The following is a 26,534-nucleotide window of genomic DNA, read 5'->3' as shown; positions in this document are numbered from 1 at the left end:
TCAAAAGTTTTCACCCCCTGGCTCTTAATGCATTGAGTTTCCTTCTGGGGCAATAGTTGCATATGAGTCCCTCAGTTGTCCTCAGTGTGAAAAATCATACAGTCATTGTTGGAGAGGGTTCAAATCCACAAAAATGCTGAAAAACCAAAGAATTTGTGGAACCTGAAGGACTTTTCTGAAGAACAGCCTATCCACAAAATCGATTCCTCAACCATAGACAGTTTTTTCTGTAACGGCCTTTATACTACAGTAGCTTCTTTTTCGTTGTTGATGTTTCAATACTATGAAAAAAAGTATAATGTAATATGGGTAACACAGTGTAACAGTGTGTGAACACTTCCAGTAACTAGAACTTATGAGTAGTTATAAGTATAGTAAAAAACAATTAATGACTCGCTTAAATGTGCATTTGACATCAGGACAGGAAGTCACACTAACTGAAGTTCACACAAACATTTGGTGGCAAAAGCAGTAAAGATGAAGCAGCAAATGTAAACCAGACTCATCTGCACAATAATAGTACACCTTGCACAAATCATTACTTATTGCATATTTTAAAGCACATGTAAATTAGTTCAGAGTTTTTACTTCACATGAACTGTCTTAACCCTTAAATGCACATCTGCAGTGCTATAAATATGGCTCTAAACATGCAATGTGCCACAATCATGCTGCACTAACAAAGAAAGTGTCACAGTCAATCTCTCTTTCTCTTTTTCTCTGACATGCTCCATTTAGGTCAACCGCATCCTGTCTAGGTTTGCTAACATGCACTGCTACAGGGACAATAAGGACTTGTTTTTGATGAAGAGATTAGTTCAGCTGTATGGATTAAGATTTTCCTCCTCATCTCCATTTTGTTTAACAAAAATCACCCACCGGATGTCAAAGTCGTCTCATGGATGGCACTGCGGTGATGCTGTCAGTTGACACTCTACACTGTTAGTTGTTATACAGTGTTTTATTATTCAAACGGATAATGTTAAATGACATGTGACACTTAAAGTGGTTAAAACGAGAAGCAATGCATCTATCGCTAATTATTTGAAACCAGTGCATGTGACTTCCTCCCACTGAGGTCTTTTTGAGGTTTATTTCCACATCCTGGACTCAATCCAGTTATATGTTTTATGAGAATTTCTACATAATACAAAAGAAGAAGTTCTAAAACAAACTAAATCTTAAAAAAAAACTAATTCTAACACATAGTGCTAAATATAAACTCATTTTTTGTTTTGGAAAAATTTGGACATTTTTGTAACATGTGGGAAGAAGTCATAAGTCACCCTAAGATGTGTTAATTTTGGACATCTGTCAAAATGTCCCGCACATAAAAACTTCCTTGCCATGCAACGTTTGTACAAAGGCAAAATGGACAAGACAGGAAGTGCTCTGATCATGCACTGATCATTGCATGCAATGCAAACACACAAACACGCACATGCAAAGAAAGAGAACAAAAGCCAGATATACACACATGCAGCTTAAAGCTGTGGCTTTAAAATAAAATAAAAAAACACATTCTCCTTAAAGTCTGATGTAACTCACCCTGAACTTTAGGTTGCCTCAACTGTGCCGTCTCCGCTGCCTCCTCCATCTAGTCCTCTACTGATGAACCAGCAGCTCACAACAGACTGTGTTCGTGTTGTCATCCAGCATTTAGTCCATCCAGCCCAGCTGAAGATGATACGGTCAGAATCATCACCTTTTATCGAACACTGGCACGGGACATGAAGACTGTGTGGGTTTTGATAACTCTGCTCTTCCTTGTCTCACAGCGCCACTTCTCTTCCTCTAAAGCGAAGGTTGGCCAATGTTCTTTCACCATCGTATGAGGAGGAAGTTTGTCTCACTATCACTCTCAGACACACCTAACACCCCCAACTTCTGCTAAGGCCTGAGATATTTCTGGTAATCTGTGGTGGCCCATGTTACAATGCTATTTTGTTTGTGATTCTCTGTTTTTGGCCTATCGAAGGCTCTTGAATTTGGAACTGTTCTGTTTGGGCTGAAACTTTCATTCATCTAATCTCTAACCGTGGTTTTATTCTGCATTTGTGTCAAATGAATACCAAACATGACAACATGAAAATCCCTTGAATTTGCAATAAATGAGGCTGAAATCTTGCTTTAGCATTCAGCCAATCAAATGTTTCCTCACCACTTCGCCCCCTGTTGGCTGATGGTGGTCGAGACACAGGAAGAGCAGTGAAGTGCTGACACAAGTAACTGTAATGGCCGACTCATTTATTTTGAGCAAAACCAACTCTTGTTTACTCACATATACTCCTACGGGCATTAGTTCAGTAAGATGGGTTTTGTATTTAGACATATTTTTAAGAAATATTTGTTAGTGACTGTGCATATTTCCCTGTGTGTAAAGGATTAGTTCACTTCTAGAATAAATATTTCCTGATAATTTACTCACCCCATGTATGGAAGCCCATTTCCACCACTTACTTACTAAGTCGAATTTATGACTTAAAAAGTCAAAATTCTGAGAAAGTCGAAATCATGACTTAAAAATGTGAAATTATGAGATTTAGGGCTGGTTTCATAAACAGGGTTTAGCCTAAACCAGGATTAGGCCACAGGTTACTGTTACATTACTGGTGTGCATCTTCAGACAAAACAAAGGCTGATGTATTTTAAGATCTGTCAGTGCAAGTTTCTTTCAGTTGAAACAACTCAGACTCACATTTTACTGGGTGAAAAGTTGAAATCATGACTTACAAGTAAAAATTCTAAGATAAAAAGTTGAAATTGTGACTTAAAGTCGAAATTGTAAGATAAAATGTCAAAATTCTGATTAAAATCACAATTACAAGATAAACATTTGAAATTCTGACTTAAAAAGTGGAAATTCTGAGAAAAAGTCGAAATTATGAGTAGGTGGCTCACTGTCGACTTTTTAACTCGTAATTATAATTTAAGTCATAATTTTTTTTATCTTATAATTTAGACATAAGTCATAAATTCAACTTGTCTCATAGCTACACCTTACTTAAGTCATAATTTTAACTTTATCTCTTAATTTCAACATTTTAAGTCATAATTTCAACTTTTTAACTCGTAATTTTGATTTAAGCAAGTCATAATTTTGACTTATCTCATAATTTCGACACTATAAGTCCAAATTTTGATTATGATTATGACAAGTCATAATTTAGTCTTTCTATCTCATATTTTCAACTTATCTCATAATTATGACTTGTCATAAATTTGACTTTATCTCATAATTTCGACATTATAAGTGATCATTTAAACTTTGTAACTCGTAATTATGATTTAAGCAAGTCATAATTTTGACTTTTTAATCTCATAATTGACTTTTTAAGTCATAATTTAGATTTTTTTTAACTCGTGATTTCGATTTAGTAAGTCATAATTTCGACTTTTTTAAGGCATTCATTTTCTTCTTACAAGGCAGAAATGGGCTTCCATACCCATCTCATCCAAAATGTTCATGTCTTACTTTCTTCAGTCGAAAACAAAATAAGGTTTTTGAGGAAAACATTGCAGGATTTTCTCCATATGGTGAACTTCAATGAGGATCAGCGGGTTGAAGGTCAAATTTGCAATTTCAATGCAGCTTCAAAGGGCTCTACACGATCCCATCCAAGGAATAAGGGTCTTTTCCTTTGGGAAACTATCAGTCATTTTATTAAAAAAAAAACATACATTTTAACCACAAATGCTCGTCTTGTACTAGATCTGTGCTGCGCATACGCATCTTCATGCATTGCTTAATCATGCTGGAAAAGTCGAGCATGGTTAATTCTTCATCTGTGTACTTCAAAATCATCCAACATAGTCGTTTTACCTTTTTTTTGTAAAGGGCGTTTGACTTTCTTTGCAACGTCACTTTGTAAACACTGGCTTTGTACTTCTGCCTATGTCACACATGAGTGATTACATAATGTGTGAGGCTGAGCTAGTGCAAGATGAGCATTCATGGTTAAAAATTCCTCGCCTGGGATTGTATAGAGCCCTTTGACGCTGCACTGAAACTGCAACTTGGACCTTCAACCGATTGATCCCTATTGAAGTCCACTATATGGAGAAAAATCCTGGAATGTTTTCCTCAAAAACCTTAATTTCTTTTTGACTAAAGAAAGAAAGACATTAACTTATCCATTAATACAGTGACTGCCTATATCAAAAAGTCCATCAATGATGTGACAGTCACCAAGACCATCACCACACGTGCCAACCAGAAACCATCGCTGACAAAAAACAGAGACCCAAGATGACGCATTTAGATCAGGAGATAAAGCAGTGCTCGAAATAGCAAGAACCAGCTAAACCGGGTATTGTTTTGGTTTTAGGACAACTTTGATGAAAGGTTTTGATCCACTTCAAATGTTGACTACTGTATATTTTTTATAGTAAAAAGGAAAGAGTAAATAGAGTACATATACATATAGAGTACATATACCTTTGTGGGACTGTGTGGAAAACGCCCACAGCTTCTGAACGGGTCCTGTGCTGGAGTCCAACACAAATACAGATTACTGAGCTCTGAAACACATTAATAAATTATAATTATTCGGGCACTACTGTTCTAGAGGGGTTAGTGAGGGCTGTCACGACATCAGTTTTTATTATAGTGGCCTTAAAAATTCACGAAAATGACATAGCCTATGTGTGACCCTGGACCACAAAGCCAGTCTTATGTAGCACCGGTATATTTGTAGCAATAGCCAAAACTACATTGTATGGGTCAAAATTATGTTTTTTCCTTTTATGCCAAAAATCATTAATATATAAAATAAAAGATCATGTTCCATGAAGACATTTAGCAAATTTCCTATCATAAATGTCTCAAAACTTATCTTTGATTAGTAGGCCTAATATGCATTGCTAAGAACTTCATTTGGACAACTTTAAAGGTGATTTTTTTGGCACCCTCAGACTCCAGATTTTCAAATAGTTCCTAATCCTATCCTAACAAACATCAACGGAAAGCTTATTTATTCAAATAAAAAAGACTGGTTTTGTAGTCCAGGGTCAAATATCCTGATATCTATAGAAATGTTGACAAATTAAATACAAAATAAATTCTAGCACTCAAATAATTTTTTTTCTCTCTCTTTTTGACATATGAATCACACCATTGCATATAAAAGAAACAATTACACTAAACAAAATGCACTAAAATGCTAAAAGTTTTTAGTTTACCAGTGTCAAAGTAAGACACTTTATAAAAATGAATACATATTTTTACTTCAAACTTGCGTAATAGCGTCGATCGAGTGTTTGAAATAACTTCCTTCCGTGAACTAATTCATATTTTATAGTATTCTATACAGTGATAAAGGCTATGTCGATTAGCATCGCAATATACATTATCCATATGAAAATACCTGAGGTGGCTTGAAGAACACAGATGTAACCGTGTACTGATTCTCATCACGTTTCATCACACAAAATATTTCTTTCTGCATTTTATTCAGCTACAGCGACAGCTGGATATCTTTGTCCATATAAGAGATTTCTTAGGAAGTTATTTGTTTTATTACTCCTGAATCTCGTTTGTGCGCCCTCCGGTGTCAGAATGAGACAACACACACGTGAGTTTAGTGCTTCATAATGGCGCTAGAACTGAATTATGTCATATTACAGTGTACCAAGATTCCCTGTTGAAAAAAAAACACAGCTTATGCTGGTTAGGTAGGTTTTGATGGTTTTGATCCTTAGCTGGTCTTAAACAGGTCCCTCCCGCTCAGAACCAGCACATGACCAGCTTAAATCAGCAAGAGACCAGCATAAACCAGCTAAGGACCATCTTAAAACAACACTCCACTTTTTTTTGGAAACAGGCTCATTCTCCAACTCCCCCCGAGTTAATAAGTTGATTTTTACTGTTTTGAAATCCATTCAGCCGTTCTCCTGTTCTGGCAATATCACTTTTAGCATAGCTTAGCATAGATCATTGAATCCTATTAGACCAATAGCATTGCGTTCAAAAATGACCAACGAGTTTCGGTATTTGTCCTATTTAAAACTTGACTCTTCTGTAGTTATATCATGTACTAAGACCAGCGGAAAATGTAAAGCTGCGATTTTCTAGGCCGATAAGATTAGGAACTACACTTCCATTCCGGCGTAATAGTCAAGGAAGTTTGTTGCCGTAACATGCCCGAAGCAGGCGCAGTAATATCATCATTTACATTTTCCGCCAGTATTAGTACACAATATAACTACAGAAGAGTCAAGTTTTAAATAGGACAAATATCAAAACTCATTGGTCATTTTTGAACGCGATGCTATTGGTCTCATAGGATTCAATGATCTATGCTAAGCTATGCTAAAAGTGATATCGCCAGAACAGGAGAACGGCTGAATGGATTTCAAAACAGTAAAAATCAACTTATTAACTCGGGGGGAGTTGGAGAATGAGCCTATTTTCAAAAAAAGTGGAGTGTTCCTTTAAATTAATATCAAAACCTACCTAACCAACATATGCTGTTTTTTTTTTCAACAGGGTTTTTAAATATCGGCAATATTGACACCACTAATTAAAGGATAACTATTGCCAAAATGCAACCTGGGCTGTTTTTTTTTTTACTGTAAATGAGACAAACATATATCTAAAAGCATAATTACGACAAACGAGCCATTTTTGAGATTGACCGTGATTTCATTTTGTGGTCAATGGCCGGTGAATGGGAGTACTAGGGGCATAAATTTGAGCGCATCAAAATCGATATTTTTATAACACTAAGAAGGCTCGACACACCATGACACTTTGCTCGAAGTATCGCCTGGGTCTCTACACATGAACTTGAGCATTGAGAACATTGTTTGTGTACACACAGTTTACTAAAAAGAAAGGTTTTGTACAACTCACTTTCACTGTTTGAGTCTCCGCTCGCGCCCGTCTTGCCAGTCAAGAAGTGTTGATCTCCGAATGCGAGGATGGATAGCTCCTAAAGCATATTTCCATATAAATGCACGGCTAATTCGTTGTTTTGTTGCAAGTGAAAAACAATATTAACCTTCTAGTTAAATTTGTTCAAATTTGAGGTAAGAATGTCAACTTTTAGAGGTACATTCTACAACAAGTTTTATCGCAATACAACATCCAATTAATTGAAAAAATTAACATTTTTTATAAAAAATAATTTAAAAACTGCACAACTGCATAACATCCTACAATAAGCTACATGCAGTTTGTTTCTGAATCTTTTTAGATATCCTCTAAAGCCTTTAAGCTTATTTTACCCACCAGTGAATTGAGATCTACACTGAAAGCAGCAGTGACACAATCATCTATCTTCAGCATGCAGGAAAATGGTTTGCAGGCCTCTGCCAGCATTATCATGTTTGTCTTGTGGCTAACCAGCTGTGATATAATTAAACTTGGAAGACAGATATAGATGTTGATATGACTGACGAAATGGTCAAATTAAATGGCACGTCATTTAGTATTAGTTTTAATGACATGCAGCCTCTAATGAATCTGCTGAAAGTAACAAGAGACATGTTTTAACCATTCTTGATATTTAAGGCACAGTTGGTGAAACAGTCACAGTTACATACATAGTGGTAGTTCGACATTGTGACTAAACAGCGCAATGACACAAATTCATATCAAGCACATTTAAAGCCTGTTTGGCTGTCCTTTGTCAAAAAAGCAAAAAAGTCAGAACTAAAAAATGTGAATGTTGTTGTGAGGAATGTGTGAAGACCTCTAATTGCTGTCCTGATGAGATGACAGAAAAACCACACAGAGAGGCGTGTATGGTTGTTGGCTTTGATGAAGGGAAGTAACAGCCTAAAACACCACAGAAGAGGGTAATGGTATCAAAGTCTAAAAATAACAACACCCTTCAAGTTAAAATAACTTGCTTAATGCCTTAAAATAACATGTTTCATGTCTCTTTTATTATTGTTAAGAATGCCTATGTTCATCATGTCTGGAATGTGAAAAAGCACCAGGGGATGTATTCACAAAACATCCTTCACACGAAAATTACCATTTGTTGACAATGTACTTACCCTAAGGCCATCCAAGATATAGAGGAGTTTGTTTCTTCATCAGAACAGATTTGGAGAAGTAACATTACATCACTTGCTCACTGATGTGAATGGGTGCCGTCAGAATCAGAGTCCAAGCAGCTGATAAAAACATCACAATAATCCACAACAAATCCAAACAACTCCAGTCCAAAAATTAATGTCTTGTGTAATCTATAGAAACAAATCTATAATCAAGGCACTTTTTGTCAAAGTGCAAAAATCCAGAATCCATAATAACGATTCCTCCAATGAAAACGTCTATTTTCTGTTGTCCTCTAACATCAAAATCGACCAACATATGATTGTTTAGAACATGTTTTGGACAGTCCAAAACATGTTCTAAACAATCATATGTTGGTTTTGTTTGTAAATGTTGCTTGATGTGTTTTCTCCCATTTCAGACGAACCAGCTTTTTCACTGGAGGAAGCATTATTATGGATTATAGACATCTTTTGACCAGAAGTGATGGTTTAAAGTTAAAATGCCATAATGATGGTTTTGTTTCTTAAAAACACACAGCTTATTACTTTACAAAATGTTAACTGATGGACTGGAGTCATGTGGATTACTTGTGGATTATTGTTATGTTTTATCGGGTGTTTGGACTCTCATTCTGATGGCACCCATTCACTCCAGAGGATCCATTGGTGAGCAAGTGATGCTAAATTTCTTCAAATCTGTTCTGATTAAGAAACAAAATCATCTACATCTTGGATGTCAGTACATTTTCAGCAAATTTTAATTTTTGAGTAAACTATCCCTTTAAAAATTACACAACATTAAAAACATAACATTAACATTTATCTTAATACATTTGCTAACTTCTTTCTTAAGATGATTTTCATGAATGCAGCCCCTGGCATTTTTAATTGCAGGATACAGTTATAAACAGGTGCTGCTCTCATCGGAAAGCACAGTCTGGCCTCTGTTAAAAATTAAAGGGATGTTTAAACTCAGAAACATTTTTCAGGCAAACAAAAATCTCTAAAAAAGGCCTCTTCTGGTCATATTGTGCTTATAAGATGGAACTAGACTTCGCCCCAGAAGCAAATCTAGTGTTGTGTCCAAAAACAATGTCTCTCATAGTTCGTCTCGGGCTGTCCTGTCCAAAGGAGACTGGAGTACGTCTGAGTTTTGGGCCTCTGTGCTGATCTCAGCCTGTTCTCGGGTCTTACCCGAGCGCTTCCTGTCCCAGTCTGTGTGCACTTTCTCATTGTCCCACACTGTGGAGGTTTCTGTGTCACTGATATACCCAGGTTCACCCGTGTAGTGTGTAGGAAACACAAGCAAGGGCTCTGCTGAAAATGCTTTCAGGTCCCTTGTCTCAAACTGCTCCATGTAATCCAATCTGAAGATGATGATATAGGATGTGAAGATGAAGACAAGAGACGTGATATTAGACAAAGGCAAAAAATACTAACAAATGCAAGCAGTGATTACTGGAGTTCAAGCGCTTTAAGGCATTTAAGCACATATGAAAAAGACATTACATTTTATTTAGCAAGCCTGTAACCACCTAAATCAATTATTAAAAACAGCATTTTTTTGAAAATCCCAAAAAATTACCATCCATAGAAATGTGAAGGTCTTTTTTTTTTTACATTTATGACTGTTATAGCACCAGCTGTGGTCAAATCTCCCTAAAACTTAAAACATGATTGTTTAGAATCACCATTCTTTGTGAAGTTTTGAGCTTTCGTTTAGGCTTTTGGATATATTTGGAAAGGCCCCTTTTCAAAACGACCCCGTTATAGCTTCCAATAGGGCAAATTTCAACTTTTTTTGATAATTATTGACCTAGAGAGTCCAGAGAATTGTACTGCAGTGGGTTTTCCAGACTAAGCAAAAAACCTAGGACTAGTTTTCAAATGTAGGTTTTTTTTACATTTTCTCAATCGTTTAACTAACAGTTTAAACAACAGCAGTGGTTCTAGAGACAAAGTTCTTCTGAATGAGGTTTGATATGAATATATGTGTGAAAAACCATGTAACAAACAAAAGTTTACACCCTTGAAAAATGCCCCCCAGTGGCCAATTTCTTTCAAATTTCTCACAGACCTTTAGGACTGTTAAGTCAAACAGGCCCACTGAGTTTCATTCTGATCAACCTCCCTTAACCTTGTCTAATAGGTGCTCAAATGTAATTGGCCTATGGCAGGCATGTTTTTTCAGAGATGCACCAAGACCGTGTGTATCAATTTTTTACGTCTATAGGACAAACGGTTGAGTAGTTATGGCCGTTTTTATGTTTTTTCCCTCTTATAGTGTCACCAAGTGGCCAAGCTCCTCGTATTTTTTTCATTTCATCTCAGATTCAGCTCTTACTTACGTGCTGTGAGTTTGGTGAAGATACCTTAACCTCAATAGTAATGGCCGTTTTAGTAAATGCGGCCCTGCCACTTTCAAAAGTTTTGGCTTCCCTTTGCAAATTCACATTCACTCTCCAGAGAATCTTTCTGCACTAGTTTGGTTCCGATCAGACAAAAAACCTAGGACTAGTTCACAAAAGCTGATTTTTTAAAAAAAATGCTAAATCTGAGGCAGCCATATCACCCTGCAGCCCAAGACCGGTTGCTCACTGAAGCTAAGCAGGGCTGAGTCTGGTCAGTACCTGGATGGGAGACCTCCTGGGAAAACTAAGTTGCTGTTGGAAGAGGCGTTAGTGAGGCCATCAGGGAGTGCTCACCCAGTGGTCTATGTGGGTCCTAATGCCCCAGTATAGTGATGGGGACACTATACTGTAAAAAGCACCGTCTTTCGGATGAGACGTTAAACCGAGGTCCTGACTCTCTGTGGTCACAAAAAATCCCATGGCACTTCTCGTAAAGAGTAGGGGTGTAACCCCGGTGTCCTGGCCAAATTCAGTCCACTGGCCCTAGTCAATCATGGCCTCCTAATAATCCCCATTCATTGAATTGGCTCTATCACTCTCTCCTCTCCACCTGTAGCTGGTGTGTGGTGAGCGCACTGGCGCTGTTGTACTGTGGCTGCCATCGCATCATCCAAGTGGATGCTGCACACTGGTGGTGGTTGAGGAGAGATCCCCCCCCATATGACTGTAAAGCGCTTTGGGTGTACAGCAATACACAATGAAAGCGCTATATAAATGAATCATTCATTCATTCATTCAAGTGTTTTGTCCACTGTGAGCCAAGGATTTCAATGACGTAAGACACTTGAGTCTGCAATGAAACCTTTTAGGAGTTACGTACTTTTGAGCGCTGTGCAGCGCCCCCATCAGGCTGATTAAGGCTGGCCTTGGTGACGTTGTAGAAGATGTTAGCACTCCAAGTTTCAAGTCTCTACGATTTACGGTTTGGTCTGCCTGATCAGTTTTAAGTACAGGTTGCTGATCCTTGGCAATTTTAACAATTGCTCAAATTTATTCGGCCTATGGCAGCCATGTTTTTTGAGATGTCCTTTTAGAGACTTGTGGCACCATTACCGATTTTCACATCAATAGGACAAAGGTTGAGTAGTTATATCCACTTTTATGTTTTTCCCCCTTTTTTACTGGCAGCAAGTAGCCAAGCTCCGCAGCTTCACAAACCTCTGATTCAACTCTTACATAAACTTGTGAGTTTGGCGAAGATATCTCATTCCGTTCAAAAGTTATTACCATTTTAGTAAAAGCATTCCTATTCTCTACTCCAACAACATAAAAAACTTGACCCTGAAACAAACTGTTTAGGCGTTACAAGCGATTTAGTACTTTTGATCGCTGCAGTGCCCCTGTCAGGCCGTCTGGGGCAACATTGGTGACGTTGAAGACGGTGTGAGTACTACCATCCCTCCAAATCCCTTTCAAGTTTCTATGACTTATGGTTTGGTCTGCTCGATCAGTTTTACATGGAGATCAAACAATTACAACAGGGTTTCAGCACTATGCGCTTGAACCTCTAATAATAATTAAGTTTTCCGATAAGTGTTTGGCATATATTGGATGTGTCAAGGATTTCCTCCATTTGTAATACTTACACAGGATGCTTATTAAACATAACAGGAAGGAACTCATCCACAGGCAACATTTTACTGAGTGGTTCTGCTTTGAGGAGCTTTTGGGCTCCTTGTAATGACATCATGTAACCCAAGGTCCAATAGGAATAGTCGGCCTCCACCAGGTTGCGAATGTTCGGTACTGCTTTCTCAGGGCGGTCTACTTGCATCCTCTTCCTCCCAATATAACTGCAAGAGTTCAACATAGAATGACCAACATGAACAAAACTCCCATCAATACATACCCCCAAAAACTGAGAGCAGCCAATGACTGTAGACAAAAAGAGCCGCTCACATGAGGTCCCAGTCCAGATCCTTACTCTCCACCTCCTGCATCAGATTCTGCAGGCGGCGCTTGAAGAAAATCTCAAAGCGCAAATCATCTTCAAGCACCAGCGAGGTCTTCAGGCCTCTGTCTACAATCTGTGTAGCACAGCAAATAAACATGAAAGCTTTAAAAATTTCTTTTTAGATATGCCCCTTTTTGAAATATGTAATAGTCTCAGGTGTCCTCAGAATGTGTCTGTGAAGTTTCAGCTCAAAATATTCACAGATCATTTATTATATAATTTTAAAAAATGCCTATTTTGAGTGGAAGCAGAAACACACTTTAGTGCATGACTCTTTAAAAGCAAATTAGCTTCTGCTCCCTGTCCCCTTTTCCAGAATAGGGCTGTGCCTTTACAGCTGGTACTTCAAATACTGTGATAAAAGACATTTGTTTGGTTTTGATCATCATGTCTATTGCGTTGAAATCATGATTTTAAAGCCATATTACTTTTATTTATGACAGCGTTTTCTGACCGCAAATAGTGGCCATCACATGGCATGTGAGTATTAAAATAAGTTCTTTCATGTCTTATTGCACTTAAACTGTCAAATACACACAAGTTCATCAGAAAAGAACAAGTTTAACAGTCAGAAAATAAAAGAAATCTCACTGACCCTATACACTTCAATGGTAAGGTTTTTTAGGCAGCTGAGAGCAAGGCAACTCACTAGATATGGGAACAGAACTACAAACTGGGATGTGTGCCAAACCTCTTTCCAGATGTTATAGTGGGACAGGAAGCAGCCCAGCTCTCCTTTTGTCAGAGGTCTGCCATGGTAGGGGTCACTATAGCCGGGAAGCATGTGGATTCCCAAAGTGTGGATCTCACTGATGTTCATAGCTCTGGTGTAAAAAGAAAGGCTGTGAGCAAATATTTTGTCCTGAAAATGAATGCGGGATTTGTCTGAAGGTAACAGAAGTGAACTTACTTGCCATCAACAGCTGCGATAATCTTGCAGTCGATTTCTTGCTCTCTCAACGCCCTCAACATGAGGTCACGACGGTCGGTCCGCCGCTTCAGGTTGATCATAAACACCTTTTAAAACATGTAAGAGCTCATAATGAATACAGCGTCACCAAAGAACCATCCAATAGATATAATTAACCTACACTTTACCTCATCAAAGCCCATTTTGTCAGGTCTTTTGACAGGTTTGGGCAAGTATTTGGAAGGCTCAATTGGAGGATTTCGCACTGGAAATTAAAAGAGGTGGTTAGATTTAATAAAGCATAAGTTATTCTTTTTTTCTTTGTAAAGCTGAAACGTACCATTGATCTCCAGCACAGTATGAATGAAGCTGTCTGCCTCGTCCTGCATGGTGCTGTGGGCACGAAGAGGCACTGGGAGATGCCCATAAGTCTCCTTGTTACAAACAAACATTTGGACCTCTGCAGAAACCACAGAGAATTCAAATTAAATTGTGAAATGTGACCCTGGACCACAAAACCAGTCTTAAGTAGCAATAGCCACAAATACATTGTATGGGTGAAAATTATAGATTTTTCTTGTATGCCAAAAATCATTAGGATATTAAGTAAAGATCATGTTCCATGAAGATATTTTGTAAATTTAGTACCGTAAATATATCAAAACTTGATTTTTGATTAGTAATTTGCATTGATAAGAACTTAATTTGGACAACTTTGAAGCCGATTTTCTCAATATTTTGATTTTTTTTTTGCACCCTCAGATTCCATCCAGATTTTCAAATAGTTGTATGTAGATGTATAACTATTATGCACAATATCCTCTTAAAGGAACCGTCCACACAAAAATGTAAATTCAGTCATTATTAATTCACCCTCATGCCATTTCAAACCTGTTTGATGTTCTTTCTTCTGTGGAACATAATAGACGATATGTAAAAAAATAAAAATAAAAATCGTCCTTAAAAAATTCCCAAGTCCAAAGGTCCAAAATTCATTCTCCAAAATATCTTCTTTTGTGTTCCACAGAAGAAAGAAAGTTGTACAGGTTTGGAATGACATAACTGATCTGTCGTGAGACTTACCTGCCATGCGGGCTGAAAAAGCAAAGACTATAATGTCGTCAAAGGCCCAGGTGTAGTCCGGATGTGGTGGGTGAAAAGCAAGTGCCCTGGAAGCTTCTTTCCGGAGGTCAATCAGAAAAGTCGAGTGCACCATGGGAACAGCAAAGCAACCCTTACGCACTTGCTTGCGCATGGGGATGTAGGCAGGGGTTCGTTTATAGTAGCCCTGGAGAAAATTGATGATATGTTTTTTCATATTTTTGAAGAAAGTGTATCTTTACTACCTATACAGCTGATTTTCAAAAGTTTACATACACCTTGCAGAATCTGCTAAATGTTAAATATTTTACAAAAATAAGAGGGATCATACAAAATACATGTATTTTTTTATTTAGTACTGACCTGCATAAGACTTAGTTGCTGTGTTTTTTTTTAATTTAGTGACAGTTATTTATGAGTCCCTTGTTTGTCCTGAACAGTTAAACTGCCCGCTGTTCTTCAGAAAAATCCTTCAGGTCTGACAAATTCTTTGGTTTTTCAGTATTTTTGTGTATTTGAACCCTTTCCAACAATGACTGTATGATTTTGAGTTCCATTTTTCACATCGAGTACAACTGAGGGACTCATATGCAACTATTACAGAAGGTTCAAACACTCACTGATGCTCCAGAGGGAAACACAATGCATAAAGAGCCAGGGGTGTAAACTTTTGAACAGAATGAAGATGTGTGCATTTTTCATATTTTGCCTAAATACCATATTTTTTTCATTTAGTACTGCCCTTAGAAGCTACAAAAAAATACTTACATGTTCCCCAGAAGACAAAATAAGTTAAACTAACCCTGATCTTAAAACTCTTATAATACTCTTAATGCATTGTTTTTTTCTTCTGGAGCATCAGCGAGCATTTGAACCTTCTGTAATAGTTGCATATGAGTCCTCCAGTTGTCTTCAGTGTTGGTGTATGTACATTTTTTACCTCAAATGTACATATTCAGAGTAACTGTACCTGGGATGACATCCCACACCAAAAGTTTGAATAGGCAGCACGAGACTCCATCATCGGTGCCACAATTGTCTTGTTCTCCTTTATTAGTTTCCATAAGACGTCTCGGTTGATCAGGAGATTATCACAATCAATCATCTGCAAAGATATAAAATGTCAATACAGTTTCATGCACGCATAAACAAGCTGCCTACAAAAACAAAGTTTACTCAAGATAATCACCAATAGGCAGATCTTGAAGTAAAACCAAGCACAATCAATACCACTGAACTGTTCAAGAAATTGTTGAGTAAAGTTGTTATTTTTGTTTTCTTTGTGCACAAAACGTATTCTCATAGCATCGTAACATTACAGTTGAAACACTGATGTCACATGGACTATTTCATCAATGTCCTTACTACCTTTCTGGGGCTTGAACATGTCAGTTGCATGCTGTCTATGCAGAGTCAGAAAGCTCTCGGATTTGATCAAAAATATCCTAATTTGTGTTCTGAAGATGTATGAAGGACTTAGGGTTTGGAACGACATGAGGGTAAGTAATTAATGACAGAATTTTCATTTTAGGGTGAAGTATTTCTTTTCTCCTAGTGTCTCCCAGAGACTTGCAATAATTGCAAGAGTATTGCAATAATTAATATTTTGTAATTCCAGAAGCTTCAAGAACTGTATGTTCTTAATGAGTGTTTACATTTGGCTATTGAGGGTTATCATTTAAATTGTCACTTCTGGTCAAAATACCAGTCCATAATCCATAGTAATAACATTTCCACCAGGGAAAAAAGTCTATTCCCTTTTGTCCTCACACATCGAAATCCATCAACATTTGTTTAGAACTGTTTTGGCTTGTAAACAGTACTTCATTTGTGCTGAATTTTCCCAACCACACAGAAAAAAAAGACACAAGAGTCTTAAAAAGTGGCTTTTTATGCTCTTAAAGGGACAGTTCACCCAAAAATGAAAATTCTGTCATTAATTATTTCTTCAGTAGCACCACACACTTGAACATGGTAGTTGCATTGTTGCCTATGCAGGGTCAGAAAGCCCTCGGATTTCATCAAAAATATCTTAATTTGTGTTCTGAAGATGAACGAAAGCCTTACAGGTTTGGAACGACAAGACGGTGAGTAATCAGGCATGTGATTGGCTAAGGACAAAAAAGCAGGAAAATATACTAAGACCCCCCCCGGATAATGATTTGCGGTTGTCGTTTGGGAAAATTAACCAAAATGAGCATCCCTAATAGCTAGCTAATACAAGTAAGTTAATGTTAATGCAGCTTAAACATCCTGCCATAGTGGAAAATCACTCAAAATCGATAATCTAATCCAGGGGTCTTCAACTAAAACGGCTCGAGGTCCAGACAATTATATATAAAAAAACTACTTATGTTTTTTTGTTTTTGTTTTTTCGCGAGACCAGGGTATCTGCAGCATATTTAATCTTAAATTCTACACATTTAAATACTTTTTTTAAAGACCTAAACAAAATTTAATTAATAAATAAATAAATTATTAAAATGACTGTAAAAAGCATGATTTACAATTGAGATACAGATTTCCCAAAACAAAAAAGATTTCTTAAATTATAAAATTCACATTCCAGCCTTCAAGAGTCAAAAGTATAAATTCTTATATTAATTTAAACAATTATTGTCAATCAAGTATTATATTAATTAACATATATTTTATTGCCTTAATTGTTTAAATTTGTATAACACATGATCTTGTCGATCCATCAGATAACATTTACAACTCTACGTGTTTGGTGCTTAAAACCATGGACTGGTTTGTTTACATGGGTCTTTTTGACAACAGCAGACGTACGAGCTGATTAAAAATGTCAGATGATTCTCTTCCAGCAGGAGGCGCTATCAGAATGATACACAAAACAGCGCCGCAGCTGACTTTGAAACGCGCAGCGCTCATATTTATTCAATGGATAACCTTATAAAGTTCCATCCCAATTCTTGCCTTTTAGTCCCCACATTTAAGACCACCTGAAATAATTAGTCTTTCGTAACCCCTAATAACACTACAGTCATCAATAAATATGAAGAGCTTTATTTCAAGAACCGACTTTCAAAAACCCTTAGCCTACACAAAATACGTTTCTTTTTATTTTGCAGAAGAGAACTATTAGGGAAGTAAATTAATATCAGCATATGAAGTATAATCGTCTATCATTGTCTCTTAGAGAATGTGCACATTAGATGCTGAAAGCGCTGTTTTTACTTTCACTTTAATATATGCAGTTTTCACGTTGCTTACGTGATATCCATTGGCTCACCGTCGTGGTTTAAAATATAAATATGTATAAAAATACAGTATAAAAATATATATTTACAATATTTTGCGACGTAACCCCAAAATAATGCATTTTCCATCAACGTTTTTCACTCACTGAAAGCTATCTGTCTGCCGATCTTTTCTCTCCTCACTGCACAGAAGATTGCACCCAAACGCTGACCCTAGTGTGCTTGATATAAATGTATTTATTAGAAATAGCGTTCAGCATTTTTTATTATTATTATTATTATGTCAAAAGCTTTCACGGTCCGCATGGACGCATCTTGCGGTCCGGAATCATACTTCGCCATCCGCCATTTGCGTGGATGGTCGCAAATACGTGACATAGGTCACATTTTCAGGTCGAAAAATCCGGAATTCCGGATTAATCCGGAAAAATCACATCCCTGGTAATTAATGGCAGACTTTTTATTTTTGGGTGAACTAACCCTTTAATTTTTCCTTAACTGAATGGTAAAACGTGATTGAAATTTAAACTAGCCAATTACTTCGGTTATCTCAAATAACTGTGATTAGATCAAATAAAAGCAATCAGATGATTAACCAATAATCGCAACATTCGATGGTCACATGTCTCTTGGACATTCATGGTCTTAGCAAAGAGAGTGAACAGTGTGTGGCAAACTCACCATGAGATAGTCTGCCCACATCTCCCGAGCAGAGTCAAGCGCTGCCTGCCGCAGTTTCATGATGTAGGCGTAGCGCTCATTCGTCCAATCCTTTGGTCCTTCCTCATCACTAAATTTTCTGAATGAGAAAGAGATATCCAAGTTAAATGTATTAAATGAACCAGTTCCATGAAACCACAAGAAGAAACATGGCAAACCTTGGTTCCTCCTTTGGCCTCCACTCCACATAATGGTAGAGTTTCTGTACATTGATGAGCCAGTCTCGCAGTAGGTAAGTAGTGTTGTCAATATTGTGGTCGGTTGCCACCCTGTAAGAAACAAATGGTGCTCAATGTGCACTGGGTACTTTCTACAGAAAACCATATCTGGTGAAAACTAAAGATTACAAGAGCTAACCACAAGCTTATGATTACTTTCAGTTGCACAGAGTATAATCACACCATATTTAGGAAGACCTTTCAGTGCACAATGTATATTTAGACCAGCAACAGGGAAATGAATTAAGAACACAAAAGCACTAAATTAAACTCAACAGCAGAACTAGACTAAAAGAGCAACAGAACATGAGAAGTGAAACTACCAAGCTAAGTGGTTATCAGAGAGCAAAAAGCAAAAATAAAGTAAACAGACAGGTAGTGTCCTATTCTGCTGAAGACATAAGTTAGACTACACGTCCTACTTTTCTCGGGCTCTGTCTCAGCATTCGAACAGATGAGTCTCCCAGAGCAGAGCGTGAAGCAGCACAGCTGTGAGGCCTAAAAGTTTACAGATCCAAACAGAGTTTGAATGCCACACAGGCCTGTGAGAACACAACAACTCTGGCCAACTACAGAAAATACAGTACTGATTCAAGTTAGATTGTTACAAAGTCTGTTTTCAAACAGTTATATCAATGATTTTCAATTTTTTTGACTTAAAGGCCTCTCGTTGTCCAACACAATATAAACTATTTCCGGTATTTCTGCTGCAGCTGACAAAATGAAATTAATTAACCACAATCATTTTGTGACTTCAGAAGTTTCAAGAAATGCATGTTCTTCAATTAAAAATGTTATTTATTGTTTTTATTATTGTATTACATAAGACTTTATTGGTTTTGCTTTTTCAGCATTTTAGTTCAGATGAGACTTTGATTATGCTAATACAGTGCCTTGCGAAATTATCCATACCCTTTCATTCTTTTCACATTTTGTTATGTCGCTGCCTTATGTTAAACTACTTTAAATTACTTTTTTTTCCCACATCAATCTACACTCCCTACTCCATAATGGCAAAGTAAAAAGTAGGTTTGTAACATTTGTGCAAAATTATTAAAAATAAAAAAACTGAAAAGATCCTGTTGCATAAGTATTCATACCCTTTTTTGGGACACTCGAAATTTAGCTCAGGAGCATTCATATTGCTTCTAGATGTTACTACACTTCGAGTGGAGTTAAACTGTGGCAAATTCATTAGAATGAGTATGATTTAGAAAGGCACACACCTCTCAGAAAAGTTCTAACAGCTGAAAATGCATATCAGAGCAAAAACCAAGTCCTGAGGTCAAGATAACTGCCTGTAGAGCTCAGTGACAGACTTGCGTTAAGGCAATGATCTAGGGAAGAGTTCAGAAAAAAATCTGCTGCACTGAAGGTTCACAGAAGCATGTAGCCTCCATTATCCATAATGAAAGATGATTGGAACAACTAGGACTCTAGAAAATGTCTGCCAGCCCCCATCCAAGCTGACAGAACTTGAGAGGTGAAAAGGTGAGGCAAAGAATGGCAGATAATTGCTAAACGCAGATGTGCAAAGCTTGTCAGATCATACCCAAAAAGACTTGAGGCTGTAAAGTTGCTTCAACTATGAACTGAGTTAAAGGTATGAATACTTTTGCAATGTACTTATTTCAGTGTTTTATTTTTAATAAATTTGTAAAATTTGCAAATCTGGTTTTTGCTTTGTCATTATTATGGTGTATGGAGTGTAAACTGATGTGGGGAAAAACTAATTTAGCAGTTTAACATAATGCTGCAACAAAACAAAATGTGAAAAAAATGAAGGATACTTTTGCAAGGCACTGTATATTCATAATAATTTATTTATTTAAATATTTTGTAATGTACGCTTGAGATGGAAGTTTTCTGAGGCCCCCTTGTGGGCCCTCTGTTTGAGTTCCATTGAAAATGACTGTGGCTTAAAGGGATAGTTCACCCAAAAAAGAAAATTACCCTGTAATTTACTCAGACTCAAGCCATCATAGGTGAATATGACTTTCTTCTTTTAGTTATATTAAATAATAACCTGGCTCTTATGAGCTTTATAATGGCAGTGAATGGGTGTTACATTTTTTAATTCCAGTAAAGGGCATCCATCCATCATAAAAAGTACTCCACAAAGCTCCAGGGGGTTAATAAAGCCCTTCTAAAGCGAATTGATGTGTTTGTGTAAGAAAAATATCCAAATTTAACCCTCAAAGACCGAGACAGCCGCCGGCGGCTAAAAATAACTATTGGTCTGAAATGTTTAATAACTTTTGAACCGCTAATCCAATTTGAATGCTTTAAAAAGTCTCGTAAAGTACAGAGTCTGCTCTTTTCGGTGATATCGCATTTGTCTCATTTGGATATTCAGAGGCTCCGCTGTAAGCGTGATTAGGTCATCACATTTCCTCAGCACTGATTCGTCAGATGAAATCAACACGTTTTGGTCCTCTGAGCCAAACAGGAACGATTGTTGATGCTTAGTCCCACCCCTGTGCCCCGATTGGTTCAAACTGTCATCTATTCAACCAATAAACATAGGTTTTGGTCTTTTGAACCACCGATTAGTATGTTTCTTTGCAGATCTGAACAGACGCAAAGTGAAAGCAAAGTGCGTCTTGCGTGCATGAAAACAAACGCAAAATAACACATTTGCATGACAGCATTCTTTGAAAATGTACAGAAATACTCACGACAGAGCCCTTTGACATAAAACAAACCAAAAACAAGGATGAAACAACAGTAGATATCGGATAAAGCACTGGAATGTGGGTTTTCGGTCACTAGGCGATGTCCTGGTAAAATAGATTCCGACGCAGACTACAGCCAGCAGATCCATCTATTTGCTTGTTATATTATGTAACTAATTATTATATAGTTTTTAAAGATTATTTGTACTATTTTTTCGGTTGCACTCTGTATATTTCTCTCTCATTTTGTGTGTAGTTTGTGAATAATTTGGATTGTTTATTTATTTTTTTGTTGCACAAGACAGTTTGTGCATTTTTTCTTGTGCTACTTTCTACACTATTTGTGTTTATTGTTCATCTTTTGGATTAAGAATATATTTATGAAATAGTAAATTATTTTTTACTGTGTTTTGCTATTATTTAACACTGTTTCTGCAATGACTTTACTCCTGAAACGTTTTTGGACAGATCTATATTGTCAATAAACGAAATGGGCCTGTTTTTCACTGAAAAGCACCTAAATAATATTGTAATAATTGGCTATAACTTGCTTGGGGAATGTTATATATAGACAAAATTTTATTTGGAAGTGTAAAACACCTAAATACAAATTTTTAAAGAAAAAAATCTAAACTTCAGGAGTTTTTGTTTGAGTACACAGTAAAAAACACCCAATTGTTGGTAGCGTTTTTTCCTAAAATTCTGGAAATTCACTAATTTTTAGAGAAAACAAAAGGAAATTTGTAATTTTAAATTAGCTAGACATAAAGTTCAAGTTCTTATGTTTATAATGATATATGACAATTGATGCTGACTGCTAGAATAGGTCTGAAAAAACAAAGAAATATACAGGTGCCTCAGGTGCCCCAAAAATGTTCTAGGTCTTTAAGGGTTAAAACATCACAAACCGTAATCTCTAGTTTCTGTCGTACGTACGCACACAAGAGAATGGCATTCGAGCGGATGATCTAGGAATGTAAGCATAGTATAAACTCCGGTGAGAATATGCTAGTTTCATGAGAACCAAGTTTTGTCTCTAGCAAAGGAAAAACAGTCTCCTCTTGGCTTATATCAAAATCCTGCAACATTTTTCTTTACAAATCCTCATTTTGTACTTATAATTCATGACCAGTGTTTTGTTTTGCTCTCGTGTACATGCATAGGACAGTTAGTGGAAGCTAGAGATTATGGTTTATAAAGTTTTAAATATGGATATCTATGCATCAATTCATTTCAGATGCCTTTATTAACCCTCCGGAGCCATGTGGAACACTTTTTTATGATGGATGGATGCACTATATGGACTTAAAAATGTCAACAGCCATTTACTGCTATTATTATTAAAACTCTGATTGTATTTGTATGAAAGTAGAAAGTCATGTACACCTAGGATGGCTTGAGGGTAAGTAAATCATAGGATCATTTTCATTTTTGGGTGAACTATGCCTTTAAGGTCTAAGAACAGTCATTTCTGCTTCAGCCAATATGCAGAAGTAAAACTCTGCAATTAATTTAACCTTAAACTATTATTTTTGTTGTTGTAACAAGTCAGCTGAATTCCTCTAAACCACTTCTTTATTACCTTTTTATTAAAAGGTTACTTCACCAAAAAAAAAAAGAAAACTAACCTATTATTTACTCATCCTCCAGGCATCCTAGGTGTCTATGACTTCCTTCTTTCAGACGAATCCAATTAGAGTTCTATTAAACATTGTTCTGGCTCTTTTAATCATAGCAGTGAGTGGGTGTTTCTCTTCATCAGTCCAAAACAAGTCCAAAAAAGTGCATCCATCCAAAATAAAAAGTGCCTCACACAGCTCCGGGAGGTGAATAAAGCCCTAATGTAGGGAATTGATGAGTTATTGTAAGAGAAATATCCATATTTAAAACATAATAATCGCTTTAATCTAGCCTGTGCAAACTGTTGTACATGAAAGCTGTTCTGGGCAAATTACGTAGTATGTCTGCCTTGCGCAGACACCTGTGAGTCTTGTGATAACCAACGTTTGTTTATATGAGCAAATGAAGCAAAGTTGCCTTACTTTAGCAAAGGAAAATCAGTCTCCTTTTGGCTTATATTGCAATCCTCCAACAATTTTCTTTACAAATCCTCGTTTTGTACTTCTAACTCGTGACCATGGTTTTGTTTTGGTCTCTCCACTGCGTGTCTCTATTTGTCCTGCGTTGATGAACGCCAGTGTACGCAAGCTACATTAAAGTGATTATTATGTTTTAAATATGGATATTATGCATCGATTCGCTACAGGAGGCCTTTATTCACTCCCTGGAGCTGTGTGAGATATTTTTTATTATGGATGGATGCACTTTATTGGACTTGTTTTGGACTGATGAAGAGAAACACCCAGCCACTGCCATGATAAAGCTTTGGGAGAACCAGAACAATTTTTAATAAAACTCTTCGATTGGATTCGTCTGAAAGTAGAAAGTCATATACACCTTGGATGCCTGGAGGGTGAGTAAATAATGGGTTAATTTAAATTTTTGTGGAAACACCCCTTTAACAAAAACTAGTTCATCAGAGCACCGCAAACAACTAAACCGACTGTGTTACGTTTATTCCCTTGTTGTTATATGACAACTCAATCGAGCATTCTTGGTAACTAACACCTTTACAACAGAGCTCTTCATTCACTGACAGGAAAAGACTACTTTAAGGGAAACATTAGAGTAAATCTGGCAAACATAAGAAGTGAATACAGAGAAGCTCCTCCTATCCATATTTTTCTCTTAAATTGCCCTCCAGAGCATTGAGTTGCTGGCAGACAGATATTCACAGACACCAAGAATGAAACCCTACTCCATAAAACTGTTGAAAGTAGTGCCACAAGAAATGATACAAGGGATATTAATGTCTGGTAAAAAAGATATGTAGGCCTATCTAATGAAGTACTAACATAGTAATAAGTCCTAGTACCTATTAATGAATAATGAAACTGGAATAATTACAAGCAGAAGCTGGAAAAACAACATGCTGGGGAAAGTGACTTGTAGTCAGTTATGTCATGAATGAGTACTAGTCATTATTGGAATACAAACTAATAGAAAAATACGCATACTACAAGCTTTATGGCGTGTTATGAGATTCTGCCATGGTCACATCAGTAACAGAAGAGTCTGAGCAGCTGCACGCCGTTACACACAGACTTACCACAGTGCGATTCGGTCTTTGGGGTAATTGAGGCGCTCAATTGTCCCGAGGAAATGAGGCAGCGAGTGCTGGGCGTTACGGCAGATGAGAGCGATCATTACTCGGGGAGCTAATATCGGAGACTCCGGGCTCCAGCGCTCTTCGTGGAAGTATCCTTGAGCTGGTCCCGTATTCATCAGATAGGACCATAGCACCGACACGAACAACACGAAACAGAGCATTGTACAGCACTCACTCTTTACAAACAGGCATACGAGCTCTCGCAACTAAAGCACACAGTTACACCCAGATCATGAGGAGGTAGAAAGTTAAAAAGGGGTAACTTTAGTTTAAATAATTCCGCCGACCGAAATCAGCCTGCATTGACAACACTGCAGTTTGGGACTAGCGAGTTAAAGGGAATGTTACGCTCAGGACGCTGACGTTTAAAGGGGTGGGACACAATGAATACTCTGGTAAATCTACAAGCTGAGAACTTGCATGACTTTATATGTTGTATTAAACGTATTTATTACGTTTATCCACCCCATTCTTAAACGCGGAGGTAAGCCTATATGGGCGAGACTCGGTTCATTAGCCGCTATAGGAAAATAATGAGAATAACGTGCAGTAAATGGTAAAATTGTTTGCACTACAGTGTATTCATAATTAAGATAATACATTAAAATAATGTTAGGACACATCTATTTGCAAAACGAGCTGTTTTGTATAGCTAAAAATGTCTGGACGCGGATGAGATCGGAAAAAAATATAAGATAAAAAAATAAGGTGGATAACGACACAGAAAGACATTTTTTCCTTCACATCAGATACGATGCACTAAAAGACAAAAAGGTGTAGGATTTCTTAACTATTTAGACTCAGAAAGTTAGATTTTACAAATAATTGAACTGCAAGCAGCATATTGAATTACCGTAGACATTAAATTTTGAAGTAGAAAATCTGAAATTGGTTTGATATTTTTTCTAAATTCTGACTTTTGAAATGTTTTTTCTCGTAATTCTGCATTTATAGCTCAGTTATGAGGCGCAAAGTTGGAAATGTGAGACATCAACTTGCAATTGCTGAAAAAGAAAAAACAGAACTGTGAGATGCAAACTCAGAATTGTGAGAAAAATGTCAGAAAGTCACTTGTGTAGTTTGGTGCTCTGCTAACTACCTCTTACTACACACAGACTACCTCTAAAGACTTGTCTGCTATAACTGTCACTTTATTACACTTATAAGCTCCTTTTGCACCTTGTTCTTTTTGCATTTGCACTACTCTGTCCGGTTTGCACTGTGCCATGTGCCCTTACTTGTATATTGTTTTTGTTTTTATATATTATATGTATAATTGTGTTTATTTGTATTTTTACAAATTTTACAATTCCTACCTTTTTTATTTAATGTTACGTGTATGCACCTAGGGTCTGAGAGTAACGCAATTTCAACGCTCTGTATGTCCGGTACATATAGCAGAATTGACAATAAAGGTGACTTTGACTTGAGAATCGTGAGATATAATTCTGAGTTTATAGCTCACAATTCAGTCATTCTTTTTTTTCGCAATTATGAGGCACAAAATTTTATTAACATAAAAGGTCACAATTATCTTTTTATTTTTCATTCAGTGGTGGAAAATAACAGAACTGTGAGATGTAAACTCAGAATTGTGAGAAAGAAGTCAGAAATGTGATATGTAAACTAAACATTTCTTGCAATTCTGAGTTTATATCTCACAATTCAGTCATTTTTTTCTCACAGTTATGAGGCACAAAGTTGGGAATGTGACATAAACTTGAAATTGCAAGAAAAAATCTGAATTAACAAAAAAAGGACACAATTATCTTTTTATCTTTCATTCAGTGGTGGGAAAAAACAGGACTGTGAGAATTGAGATACACTAAAAATTAAGAGAACAAATGTCAAACATTTGAGTTTATATTTCGCAATTCTGAGTTTATATCTCTCAATTGTGTGTTTGTTTGTATCTCAGAGTTTTGAGATTTTTTTCTTGATGTGATTTTTTTATCTCACAAAAATGTCTGAATTGTGAGATAAAAAGCTATTATTATTATTTAATTATTATTATCCCATAGCGAAAACAGGATTCCATAATACAAAATGCATGAAATAGAACCAAAATGGAAAACTGAAGAATGGATA

General features: G+C 36.7%; 2 protein-coding genes across 2 annotated transcripts in view; both read right to left on the bottom strand.

The window, feature by feature from the left end:
• Positions 1 to 1,777, bottom strand: part of gmip (GEM interacting protein) — a 30,384-nt gene extending 28,607 nt beyond the window's left edge. Inside the window, exon 1 of the mRNA XM_073837998.1 lies at positions 1,549 to 1,777. Within this exon, the coding sequence (XP_073694099.1) occupies positions 1,549 to 1,597 (49 nt within the window). The 5' untranslated portion in view covers positions 1,598 to 1,777. The remainder of the gene's footprint in view (positions 1 to 1,548) is intronic.
• A 6,091-nt stretch (positions 1,778 to 7,868) lies between these two features.
• colgalt1a (collagen beta(1-O)galactosyltransferase 1a) lies at positions 7,869 to 24,752 on the bottom strand. The gene is made up of 12 exons (XM_073849493.1): positions 24,387 to 24,752; positions 18,483 to 18,593; positions 18,286 to 18,403; positions 15,354 to 15,488; positions 14,366 to 14,570; positions 13,623 to 13,742; positions 13,471 to 13,547; positions 13,283 to 13,389; positions 13,064 to 13,196; positions 12,318 to 12,445; positions 12,005 to 12,211; positions 7,869 to 9,374 (listed from the first exon to the last, which is right to left on the bottom strand). Exons 1-12 carry the CDS (start codon positions 24,605 to 24,607, stop codon positions 9,107 to 9,109), a joined length of 1,830 nt encoding a protein of 609 aa, XP_073705594.1. The 5' UTR covers positions 24,608 to 24,752; the 3' UTR covers positions 7,869 to 9,106.
• Positions 24,753 to 26,534: the final 1,782 nt, after the last annotated feature.

This window comes from Garra rufa, chromosome 1 (assembly GCF_049309525.1).
Source record: "Garra rufa chromosome 1, GarRuf1.0, whole genome shotgun sequence".
Taxonomy (NCBI): Eukaryota; Metazoa; Chordata; class Actinopteri; order Cypriniformes; family Cyprinidae; genus Garra; species Garra rufa.
This window is presented reverse-complemented; position numbering and strand designations above follow the sequence as displayed.